This window comes from Anoplolepis gracilipes, chromosome 9, assembly GCF_047496725.1.
Source record: "Anoplolepis gracilipes chromosome 9, ASM4749672v1, whole genome shotgun sequence".
In the NCBI taxonomy this organism is placed as follows: Eukaryota; Metazoa; Arthropoda; class Insecta; order Hymenoptera; family Formicidae; genus Anoplolepis; species Anoplolepis gracilipes.
The window spans coordinates 11,818,564-11,830,761 of NC_132978.1; the positions used below are offsets into that span (position 1 = coordinate 11,818,564).

The following is a 12,198-nucleotide window of genomic DNA, read 5'->3' on the forward strand; positions in this document are numbered from 1 at the left end:
TTTTAAAACATCGCTATATGTAAACAGCACACGTGTAAATAAAAAATAATTTTAATATATTTACGAGAATTATAATTATATAACGCCTATATACGAATATTTTTTTTCTTTATTTGGAATTTAAATGCCAAAATTTAAAACAGAATATATAACCATCTTCGAAATATATTACCTGTAAAAAAGGGATATATATTTCGGATATATAGATAGCTGTACATTAAGTGTAAAAACTATAAATAACTTCCATAAAGTCCCGACGCATAACTCAATTGATAATTCTAATGTGAAGAACTTCCACAATAAAGATATAACGGTCACATTACTGTCACATTGTCGGCACGAATTCACCTTCAGATACAATAGTAAATGTAGGACAAATATCGACAAAGTTCGAAGAAGACGACGGACTTATTTATTTAGTTGCTTTCTCGCGCTGTTTCTACATAATTTAAAAAAAATTAACATTAATATATCAAAAAATATTATTTAAGTCATAATAAAATAAAATTATAAATGTATACACGCCAGAAAAAAGTAGGAATATTGAATAGGAATTATTTTTTAAAAATCTTTAAATTTTCAAGAAATAATCGAATAAAATAATCTCATTACAAAAAAGCGATGTAAACTACTTAATAAATTAATAATTAATACGATAAAGTGGCTTCAGTTCCCTATATATTGTCTGCGGCAGTTTAAAGGATTCCGCGTCAGATTATTGATCGACTTTGTACAATTAAGGAACTTACGAGAAAAGCGTGTATATAATATATATTATATAATATATATTTTTCTTCGTACAAACTTACACTGAAAAAAAATTATTTAATCTAAAAAAAATATTTAGTTCAATACGTTCAAATAAGTATTTATTTAAATTAAGCCAAAACATATTTGAATCAATAAAATATATTGCTGAATAGTAAAATAGACAATATATTTTACTAATTCAAATATATTTTTGCTTAATTTAAATAAATACTTGTTTGAACGTACTGAACTAAATATTTTTTTTAGATTAAGTAAATTTTTTTTCAGTGTATGTAATCCTGTAATGTGTGTATTGGAATTGTGTTGATTTTCTATTATAACAATTAATAATAATGATAAAATCAAATATAATTTTATAATAATTAACTTGACGAGTAATAATAAATTAATGTATGATTCGATAAAGCGATTCGAAAGAATGTAAAATTATGTTAACATGGGATATATACACTTGCCATTTGTGGTAGCCACATGAAGGATTTATTACAGACTTTATATGTTATTTAAATATTAAATGATATCTATATTTCTATATGTGTAAAGTATATGCTTGGACACGACATCGACATAGTTTTTTTGTGTTGGAACATCATTACGTTAGTGACAAAATACCGAATAGCGTAAGTAGCATATGTAAAGGTAGTAATTGGTATATAATGACTATTCTCTAAGTTTACGAAAGAAGTGCTAGAAACACATTTGGTCTAAACAAAGGCTCTTGACTCTTCATCTTACATTCTATATGCTATCTATATATCTGTTCTTCAATCTAGTACAGATTCTGACTTACGTGAAACGCAAGAGAGTCATTGTCTTACGTATACGAGGATATAATGTCATAATTTTATTTTATCGTACCGTCGCGGGAATGCCAGATATTTTGCAGTAATAACATATTTACAACCCACGGAGACGTTTGCATATATGCACACATTGATTTAAGACTATTGCCGCGAACAACGGTTTAGGAAACACATTGCGACTCTTGAATGCAAAACGAACAAGCAATGATGTTAAATCAACGATAGGTACAATATGCGAAGAACGATTTTACACGGATCATGTCGCATCCGATTCTTCTGGCGCACAATACACATATGATGTAATAAATTAGTCTCTCGTCATGGTCAATCTGGACCGTCCGCAGCAAACAGTACCCTCTTTACACGAGCTATTAGTAATAAATTATTTAGTGTACATCATATATAAAACACACATATGTATATCTGTATAAATAAGTTTCTACATAGTTTTTTTTCTAAATATGTATAACATAAGGAATTCAATTATATAATTTAATCGTCTATGGAGAAGTCATAAAGACTGATAAAAGATGTATCTTAAAGGAGGTGTAAAAAAACTCGTATGAAAATTCATATCCTTACATATTTGTCAGGGATGGATAAAATCGAAACGCAAAACATATGCAATACATTGTGCGTAATGACGTTAAAATGGCTTGAATGATACAAATGCAATAGATTATAATAATGATTCGAATACGCGCGTGAACACAAATAGATAAGTTCTTTTTTCCATATAAATACGTATATATGTATATATATTATAGTATATATATTTTATTTTCTATCATTTTTTTCCGTTTTTTTTTTCTAAATATCGCGTTACAATAGACTGCCGACTTTGTTACAGCATGCCCAGTGTGGCCCCTTGCGTAAAAGAGTGTAAGAGATATTTTTTCCTCACTAATTCTAACACTCGATTAAATTCGATTCAACGATCAATCGGTTTTCTTTTTTTTTCGCGCCGAATTGTGTGATACATAAAAAATATATTCAACCACCTTTTATCCAGAAGAATAACTATAAAATTATAGCTTTCCATATGTGTATACAGACATTCAATATCTAAGTCACATTTTGTTCGTATTCGAAGACTTCATCGATATCAGTAAGTTTCGTTGATCTTATCGATTACACAATCCTTTCTATTTTTCTTTATTTTCCCAGATTTGATCGGAGCAAATCATTCATCCACAAGCTTACAGGCGACACTTTTTTAATTAATTTCAAAGGACAGAAATGGACGCTTTCGTTATCCTTTGTACGATTGTTGCACGATAATAACATAAATTGTTCTGTTTTGCTTTGCATTTCAATAAAGACAATGAAACTCTTCATATCGTAGAATTTTGCAGATGTTAAAATTATATTTACATCTTATATGTTGAGCAATTTGTTATGAAGATAGAATAGAGAATACAAAATAATAACGTTGAAGTGCATTTTTGCATTTGATTTCATTAAATATTTTAATTAAAGAGAGAGAGAGAGCGAGAACGAGATATATATATATATAGAGAGAGAGAGAGAGAGAGAGAGAGAGAACAGATAATAGATAAATAAACAAAATCTTTGTACATATACTATTTATATACTTTTGCCTTTATAATATTTCGTACAACACTATATGTGTATTTTTATACTTCATATACATAAGATTCTGTCTCTATTTTCAAGTGACAGAACATCTGCAGATTTCTACAATATCAAGATTATGGTAAAATTATAATTATGTACAAATATCATTAAATATATCATAACTAATATAAATATATATTTATATCAATGTACATACGCATGCATATACATATGCGATAAATTATGTATGTATGTATGGCATGTGTGTTTCTTGCTCATAATTATGAATTTGTGCAATACACATATTTTTAAATTCAATCATAATATGTAAACGTATATATGAATTATATATGCATAAACGTTAATAAATTGAGCATTTTAGATGCATGTGTATATTTTTTTATATATTTATGCATGCGGACTATATGTACTGTATGTATATTAGTCTGAGATAAAAAAATCATTGAATAACATATTGAAATTGAAGTTCTCGCAATTTAATATAAAAGATAATTGCGAAATTAATATAATGATAATTAATATAATGATAATCGTTATTAAATTAGTAAAATGTATTTTTCAACAACGCATATATAAAGATTTATAAAAACCGATTATGTAAAATTGTTTAATAATAATAATAGAAAATATAGAGAACATAACAAAACTCATCTAAATACTAATCACTAATCAGACAATGGAAGCACTAATTTATTTCGTATTTATTTCGAATTAGCTATTGAAATAACTAATATCTCGTCATGCCATGGATGCTTGTGTATAACGTTATAAATTATAAAACAAGTTAAAAATTGAGTATAAAACCGGTATGTACATATCAAATATATAATACTACATCAACATTGCGCTTATCAAGGCCTTTCTCTAAATACCTTAGCTAAATTATCTACAACAATCCAAACTGTTTATTAAAATGGAACATTTTTCTTTGCATAGCATATTGTAATAAATATACCTGCTAAGAAAAGACTTTTTTTTAATTTTAACAAACAATTTCCAAACATAATCCAGTCTTAAACAATGTTAATAATAAAATTAGCATTTATGCTTTTCAAAATGTTTGTTTGCTTTTTTTCTTTTTATATATATAAAACTGATGTAAAAACACGAGTCATTAAACACAGCATGAAATGTATAATACAATAATGATCAAATAACTTAAGAAAAAATATAAAAAAGGTTTTTAATAAAAATCGATCTTTTAAAATGATAGTTTTGCTCTCAAATAATATTTGAAAAGCTGATTCAATACCTCTCTTTTCAAATATAATAAGTCGTCCTGGCTAATAAACTGATTCATAATAGCAGATTAATAAAATAAAATTTGAAGTCAAAGAAGCGTTAATCAACAAATAATATAAAATTTACAATCTTTTAAATATTTCAAGACACACCGGCCAATACAAACCAGTATAAACGCAAATATTTAAACGTTTATAAAAACGAGCCAATTCTTTCTTTACTTATTCAATAATCGTTTCTTTAATGTTGTGAACAGCTTTTTGTAATTATACTTATTATACAAAATTTCTCTCTTGTATGTTATAGAGATATTGAAGAGATAGCTAGGAATTAAAAAAAAAATCAGTAGCTTTTAAAATAGGAAACTAATATCTTTCCCCTTCCTAAATGGCAGTAACGTCGCGCATAATAATGGACTCATCATTTCATAACACTAATCTGCATTACCCAATGGCAGTATAAGTTTTCCGGGTAGTCTCAACACGCATATATTACGTGTTCATACTAACCTTTGTCTCATTTCATTGCATTATTTATACATAGAGTATGCATATAATTACTTTGCACTAAAATTTCCTATTATATTCACGGCATTAATAATAGGTTGTAAAAATAATTGCAATTTTTTTTAACTTTGCTTATTTTGAATACAGTTAAATAAATTTTTATTTAACTACGTTTATATACTGTACATTTTAATGCACGAAATTTACTCTACTGATTTGTGCTTGATTGTATTTTCACTGTTTTCATGATTTATTTTAAAAATGAAAAAAAACAAATTCAAGCGATTTTATGTATGATATGGTTGGTATGACTTCAAAATGATTTTATGTATGTATGGAGGTATGACTTCAAAATGAAATGTAGCGGAAACTGTTCGTAATATTAATCAAGCATTTAGCCAAGGAACGCATTTATCAATGAACGTACACTCGACGTCGGATATGCTTTAACACGAATTTGCACATATCGGCACACATGGCATATACAGCACATACATTTTCCATACGTGAACATAAAAAATATGTAAGTGTACAACATTAGTTCCGAAAATTTTGTAACAAAGACGAAAGCTTTGAAAGTAAAGAGTCACATTTTTCTGCGATTAACGATAACTAATTGAAAACCATTGAAGCGGAAAACAACTCAAGAAATTACAAAAGAATTAAACATTGACCATTCAACAATTGTTTGACAATTGCATTAAAAAATAAAAAACTGCAATTATTTTTGTAACAACCTATTATGTAACAATTCCTTAACTTAAGGTATATCGATCACTTACTATATCCGGCATACATTGATAATTCGTCAAGTTCGCGACGCATGAAAGTGATGCTGCTTTGTTGCCGATTTTCTCATCATTGCACGTGCACAATATATAATTTCAGCGTATATTACATTGCAGTCTGAAATACGGCATACGTGTATACGCATGCACATAATTGATTTAAAAACAATAATTTCTAAAATCCAAGGAAATCAGCAACAAATATATACAATACGCATGTTAGCTTCGTGATGCGACTTCTGTCTTTGAATATAAATATAATACGGTACTTATACACAAAAGGCCGAGTTTATATACAAGTTTCTAACACTAAACGACTTTGTGTTGGGTCTCAGAAAGCTTCCACAAAACTTGCCGGAAATAGTCCTGTACGACCGGTACGTTGTTGCGTACCCTTGTACCATCCATCATCACGCTTCTTATGTACATATATTATGTCGCCCACGCGGAGCTCCAGTTCGAATTCACTATTAGGTGGATACGGTACAATACAACGAAATCTGTACACCCGATCGCTGAAATTAAGTACAATTAATCATCATTAAATAAATAATAATAATTAAACGTAAAATTAGTAATTTTAATAAAATTAAAACTGACAAGTGAAAACGTAATAAGTTTTTATAATCAACGACAAAACTGAGAGATAAAGAGAAAATAATTCTTACCGATCGCGTGACGACTGTTGCTTTGTTTGTTTTCCCATTCCAGCGTCTAAAGAATTACTCTTACGATGGTGATTTCCGACGGTGGGACACACCATTGCACCAGATTCACCAGATCTAAGTGAAAATATAAAGGGTTAATGTAAAAAAATTGGTGTTACAATAATACAAAACTATTCAATATACAATAAAAATTTTTTATATGAATATGATGTGCGTGAAATACTAACATTGTACACTAAGAAAAATTCAAGACATCATACACACATACAAGCACATGTATATAAGTAAATAAAATACATTAAAAATTATGCCTAATAAATATTCAATATTATCACAATCAATTTTCTAAACATGCTAAATATATATATATATATATATATATATATATATATATATATATATATATTATATATAAAATCAAATTTCAAGTTTCTTTAATTCTCTAAATTGTACTTTGCTATTTTATATCCATATCTTTATAAAAGATAAACTTTATCTTACAAAATTAAAAAAATCTATGATATAAATATAAATGTATTACTTATATGCTGTTAATTATATAACAGTGTAAAATAAACTATATAAAAGTAATCTCTCTCTCTCTTTCTTTAAAGGTTTCTAAGCTTACCTGAAAATGAAATGCAGTTCTACCACACAATCATTTGCAAATGCTAATGTAAAAAATATAAGTCAGATAGAGGATTATACAAAATTCTCAAGTGCGCACATTAACTTAAACACAAGTGCGTCTTTGTTTAAAAAAAATTAAGGATTTATTGATTAAAATAAAAGAATTTTGACTTTATACAGAACAGAAAGTTTACTTGTTGAAAATAACTGTCATCCTGTACAATAGCTTTCTATAAAAATATATATCAAGTATTTTCATTACCGTCATAAAATAATGTACTGCTTTTTTAATTCCATCAAAAAAATATGTATATATTTTTTGTGTTATATACTTTATAGTTCATTATAATTTTTATCTGCTATCTGATTTGCATCACAAACGACTAACCTCTGAATTACTGACACTGGTAAGGAAGGTCTCTCTTTGTATTTCAATCTCTGTGAAGATGTGACGTGTCCTTGCACAGAGCCTGGACATAAGCGGTGTTGACTGTTTGAAGCATTTAATTCCTGTGTAGGTATCACCTGTAGCAACTGACTTGGACAAGATCCCGATCTGCGATTGTCGCCCCATCCCCCAATACAATTTATTAGACAAACATTTCAAAGCGTGCAATTGATGTCATGCTGCAAAGCATGATGTTAAAATAAACGTTTTATTATCCGTGAGTGTTTGCTCGCCACTTTCTATACATATGAATAAATATAACAATGCCGATCATGCAACGATTTCAGCAACAAAAAAAATAGCGCTTATATTTAAACATCAAGACAGTTTGACTAACATTCGTTATACGCGCATGTACATGTCAAGATTGTGCGATAATGTGAGAACATTATTCTCGTAATATACACATAATACATATGCATGCGGAAATTAGCATAAAATACACATCAAATTAAATCGATAACAAAACGTGCAAATTAAAGATTAACATTTGCTCTTGATTTCCAGAATAATATAATATAAATTATGCACATACGTACAAGTATATCAATAAATTCACGATAACCGAAATTACTCACCGAACGTGCATCGGATTGACGGAATTACCATCGTCGAATACGGGGTTATCCATCGAATATGTCGCTGGTGGAGGTGATTTGGACTTTTTAATATTGGTCAAGCGTCGCATCAAGGAGACACATTTATCCTTTTTTTCCTTTGGCTATAAATTAACAACATAAATAGCAATATTATTTAATATTGTCAGAATGATATGTATACATATGAATTATTTCTTATAGAAATAAAATACCTTTTCCGTAGTTCTGTACGTAGCTGCGGCAGCATTCGAGGACGCTGCTACTCGCAGAGTGCTGTTCGGGCTTCTATTCATATCACTTGCGGAAGAGGAAGGAGTGGAAATGGTAGCGCTGCTACAGCCATTATTAGCGCTATTAAGACCCACAGGTTGTAACGATGAAGACACCGCAATTTGTTTACCAGGTGAAGCTGGAAAGATATACGATTATAAGAAAAGAGCGTTTATTCACAACACAATATGTACTCAAAATACATACGGATATTTGAGGTCATCACTACGCTATGACTACGTCCGAGCGGAGTAGCGATCGCGTTTTGGTCATTGTGTCGCGGCGGACTAGTTTCCTGATTTGGTCCTTGACTCGGCTGACCAGCGCTGCCATGCCAGGATGAAGACACGGTCGTCGAAGAGGGACTGATAGCCCGTGGCGGTAATTCAGGCGGCGGCAGTGCGCGAGGGTTATACAAAGGTTGCGGCGCGGGACCTTTGCTCTTCGTGTATGTCACAGCTAAACGTGACTCGGCATTCGATACTGCGTTTGATAATGGCGAAACTTGATGTTGGCTCGGTGAGTTTGGCGATCCGCGACATAGTCCACGTTGACATCTGTAGTAGGTTTGATTATGTATAAATGTAGTGATACTAATCATGCAACAATTTTTGTAATAAAAAAAGTAGTGTTTTTACTTAAACGTCAAAATATTTTGATAAGCATTTGTTATATGCGCATGTCAAAATTGTGCGCTACAAAGAATGGGAAAAAAACAATAGCTAGGTTTACAAAATAGGCAATGAAAAAAAGAAAATAAACGTACTTAGCAGGTGCAACGTAATTTCCAGGGAAGACACCGCACTTCTGGGTGCGATTGGACGTTCCTTTGAACCATCCGTCTTGACAACGTTCTGTCACCATATAAATCCCACCTTTCCGCAACTCGAGCTCATCCGCTTTCTGAGGTTTGTACGGATATAATGCTACGTACGCCGCTGGTAAATGCGTCGCGCCAGATGCACTCGATGTCTGATTAGCGGGTGCACTCTGCTGAGCAAGAACGAGATCACTGCTACCGCTTCGTCTATGACGAAGATTGTGATCTGTACAACTGTTGACCTAGAATAGAAAAAAATTTATTTAACATAAAATTCTTGTCAAGAAAAGAAAAAAAGAAAAGAAAGAAGATATTATAAAATGCAAAAAAAAAAAAAATATGAAGATATACATTGATCAAGATTAATCCATACATGTAATTGTTCATAGAGAAATTGTCAGGAAACGTTTTCTTACTTGTAAAGAGGAAAACGATTCATTGCCTCCACTATTATTGACGTTATTAGGGACACTGTCTACTGGAGGACTAAGTATCTCAGCACTATGTCTATGATGGGGATGAGCATGATGACCTGTATTCACGGCAGTGAAACTATGACGTTTAACGTTATGTCTATTCCCAACTGCGGGCGGTGATGTCGCTGGACTGCCAGGACTGCTCGGAGCAGTACTGGAACTGCTGGACGTGGTCGAACTATTAGGTGTATTCGGAGTAGTGGTTGTAGAGCTGCCGCCAGACGAGACATTTGAGACAGAATCAGATACTGGTAACGCAGCGTTCTGCACAATACAATAACAAAATACATTTATTGAAATGTATCTGACATAACTAATTCAAAAAGATTACATTTTAACTCACTTGTACCAATTGTGATCGAGATTGACTGGTTGTTTGCACATTACGTGTATGATCGGTTGGTATCAACGGCGTAGTTTCTTCGTTCGTTGGAGTTGGTGGGGCTAATCTCGACGGTCCTGGCTGTACACTGATTAAGCAATTATTTAAATATAAATTCACTTAAAATACCATAAAATTATATCAATCATTCTACTTACTTAGTAGAAAGTTTCATCAGAGCTCTAGCGACGCTGTTTAGCTCTACAAAAGCTAATGGAAAAATGCCAATTCTATCCAAGAGTTTACCCTCTGCCCAATTTTCATCTACTCTTCTAATAACACTGATTACTTCTCCCTGAGAACATATTTATACATATTTTTTATACACATATGTGATAAAAAGCAAGTTAACGAAGAAACATGATGAAAAAATACCTTGTTAAAAGTTAAACAACCATCCTCATCATCATTTGTCATTCTAAAATCGTATAATGCTTTACATTGAGGTACGTGTGGCGTTAAAGGTGTCATCACCTGCAAATCATGACAGGGTAAATCACAGTAAATTAAAGTTAACAATAGAACAAACAAAGAATAGAAGAATATTTTGCTATTTGTACCTGAACGTAAGAGAGCGGAAAGACACCATGATTATTGCCACATTCCCCAAAGTACCAATTCTTATCAATTTTCTTTCGAAGAATAACTATATCACCCTTCTTGAAACTCAAATCGCTAAAAGAGTAAATAACATTAAAATAATAGTATATATTACAAGTGCAAGTATTAAACTAAATTATAGGTATACAGCAAAATGTAGAGAACATACCCTGCCTCCTTGGAAACATAATCGTAGATCGCCCTTCCGTACGCTTGATTGTGCAAGTGTACCTGCTTAGCGGCGGCGTTAGAATGTCGTATCGCCGGTTCGGAAGCGATGGCAACGGCGGGGGCAAGATTGGCGGTGACTATAGGCGCCGGGGCGACCTGGTGGCCGCCGAACAGCCGTTGCGGTGCGGCGGTGCCCCCGGAAGACCTCGACAACACCGACTTGGCTTGGTTCTTCGGCGCGGCGTTGCGCATTCCCTCGAGGATTCGCATCAGCAACACGTTTGGCGGCAGGTCGTCCACCTTGGTGTCCACGAGCACCCGGCATTCCGGGCAACGTAACTCGCGGTGCGTGCTCACGATCTCCTCCAGGCACTTTTTGCAAAACGTATGCTGGCACGGCAGTACCTTGCTGGATGTGTCAAGTCGTTCCAGGCACACCGAACACTCCAACAAGTCGTTCAGCATACACTCGTCCATCGTGACTATGAATTTCACCTTCACCCGCGAAGAACCGCGCGGACCACCCGCTGATCGGTCGGTATCCCCCTACCTACCTACCTACCTACCTATTCCGGATTCCTCGTCGCTGCACCCGCGCTCGTTCTATCGAAACGTATTCCCTTCCCCACATCTACTCTACTCTTTCTCTCTCTTTTTCTCTCTGTTTCTTTCTCTCTTTTTCCTGCCGCTCCACGCCTTCCGGCGATCTCTCTTGGACACACGCGATCCACCGTTGCACTCTCACTCTCGCATAGAGAGATAAACGGACGGGTTGCAGTTCCGGTACTGTGCGATAGAAAAATTTTAATCCCTTTATGTCTGACACTTCTCCGTTTCGCTCTCTCCCTTTTGAATTTTTCCTCGCGCTCGTTCGAATGACGAAGAAGGGAAAAGGGAAGAAACGTGGTCGGAAGATAAGCGCCCTCGTAGCCGCTTATCAACTCGGTGAACCGATGGCTTGATTAGGGTCTCGGCTGTCGCTCGGCGACGGCGACACAGCCTCGCGCGCATCGCAGCCACGACATCGATCAATCGCGCACGTCGATTCCAGCAAGTGGCAACGAACGTTCCAGTTCCACGAATCCCCGTGTATTGTCTGCGACGTTGTCATCGTCGCACGATGAACTCGACGACGACGACGACGACAACATTGTCGTCGTCGTTGTTGTTGTTGTTGTTATTATTATTATTGCGATCCAACCGTTGACTCCAGGTTGATTCCGTTGACCTTCTCGTTCATCAAACGCGTCGTTTCCGCCTCTCGATGCACTTTTAAAAAGTCATTTGCAAACACATATATGAAGAATATACTGCATATATCTGATTATTATGCTCTACTCAGTTTGGCAGCATTTTTGTGTAAAAATATTTTTACACACAAAAATATTTTGCTTTTTATTTATAAAGAAAAAAGATAAACTATGG

General features: G+C 33.2%; 1 protein-coding gene across 2 annotated transcripts; it reads right to left on the minus strand.

Annotated features, from left to right (window-relative positions):
* Positions 1 to 1,262: 1,262 nt before the first annotated feature.
* Positions 1,263 to 12,162, minus strand: Posh (SH3 domain containing ring finger posh). 2 transcript variants are annotated; one of them, XM_072899855.1, is made up of 13 exons: positions 10,772 to 12,162; positions 10,563 to 10,677; positions 10,378 to 10,476; positions 10,161 to 10,297; positions 9,964 to 10,090; positions 9,561 to 9,884; positions 9,091 to 9,386; positions 8,532 to 8,881; positions 8,267 to 8,463; positions 8,034 to 8,176; positions 7,396 to 7,563; positions 6,378 to 6,491; positions 1,263 to 6,224 (listed from the first exon to the last, which is right to left on the minus strand). In XM_072899855.1, exons 1-13 carry the CDS (start codon positions 11,248 to 11,250, stop codon positions 6,041 to 6,043), a joined length of 2,733 nt encoding a protein of 910 aa, XP_072755956.1. In that variant the 5' UTR covers positions 11,251 to 12,162; the 3' UTR covers positions 1,263 to 6,040. The 2 variants fall into 2 exon arrangements, with proteins under 2 accessions (XP_072755956.1, XP_072755957.1); XM_072899856.1 differs by lacking the exon at positions 7,396 to 7,563 and having other exon boundaries at positions 10,772 to 12,159.
* Between the last annotated feature and the right edge of the window lie 36 nt (positions 12,163 to 12,198).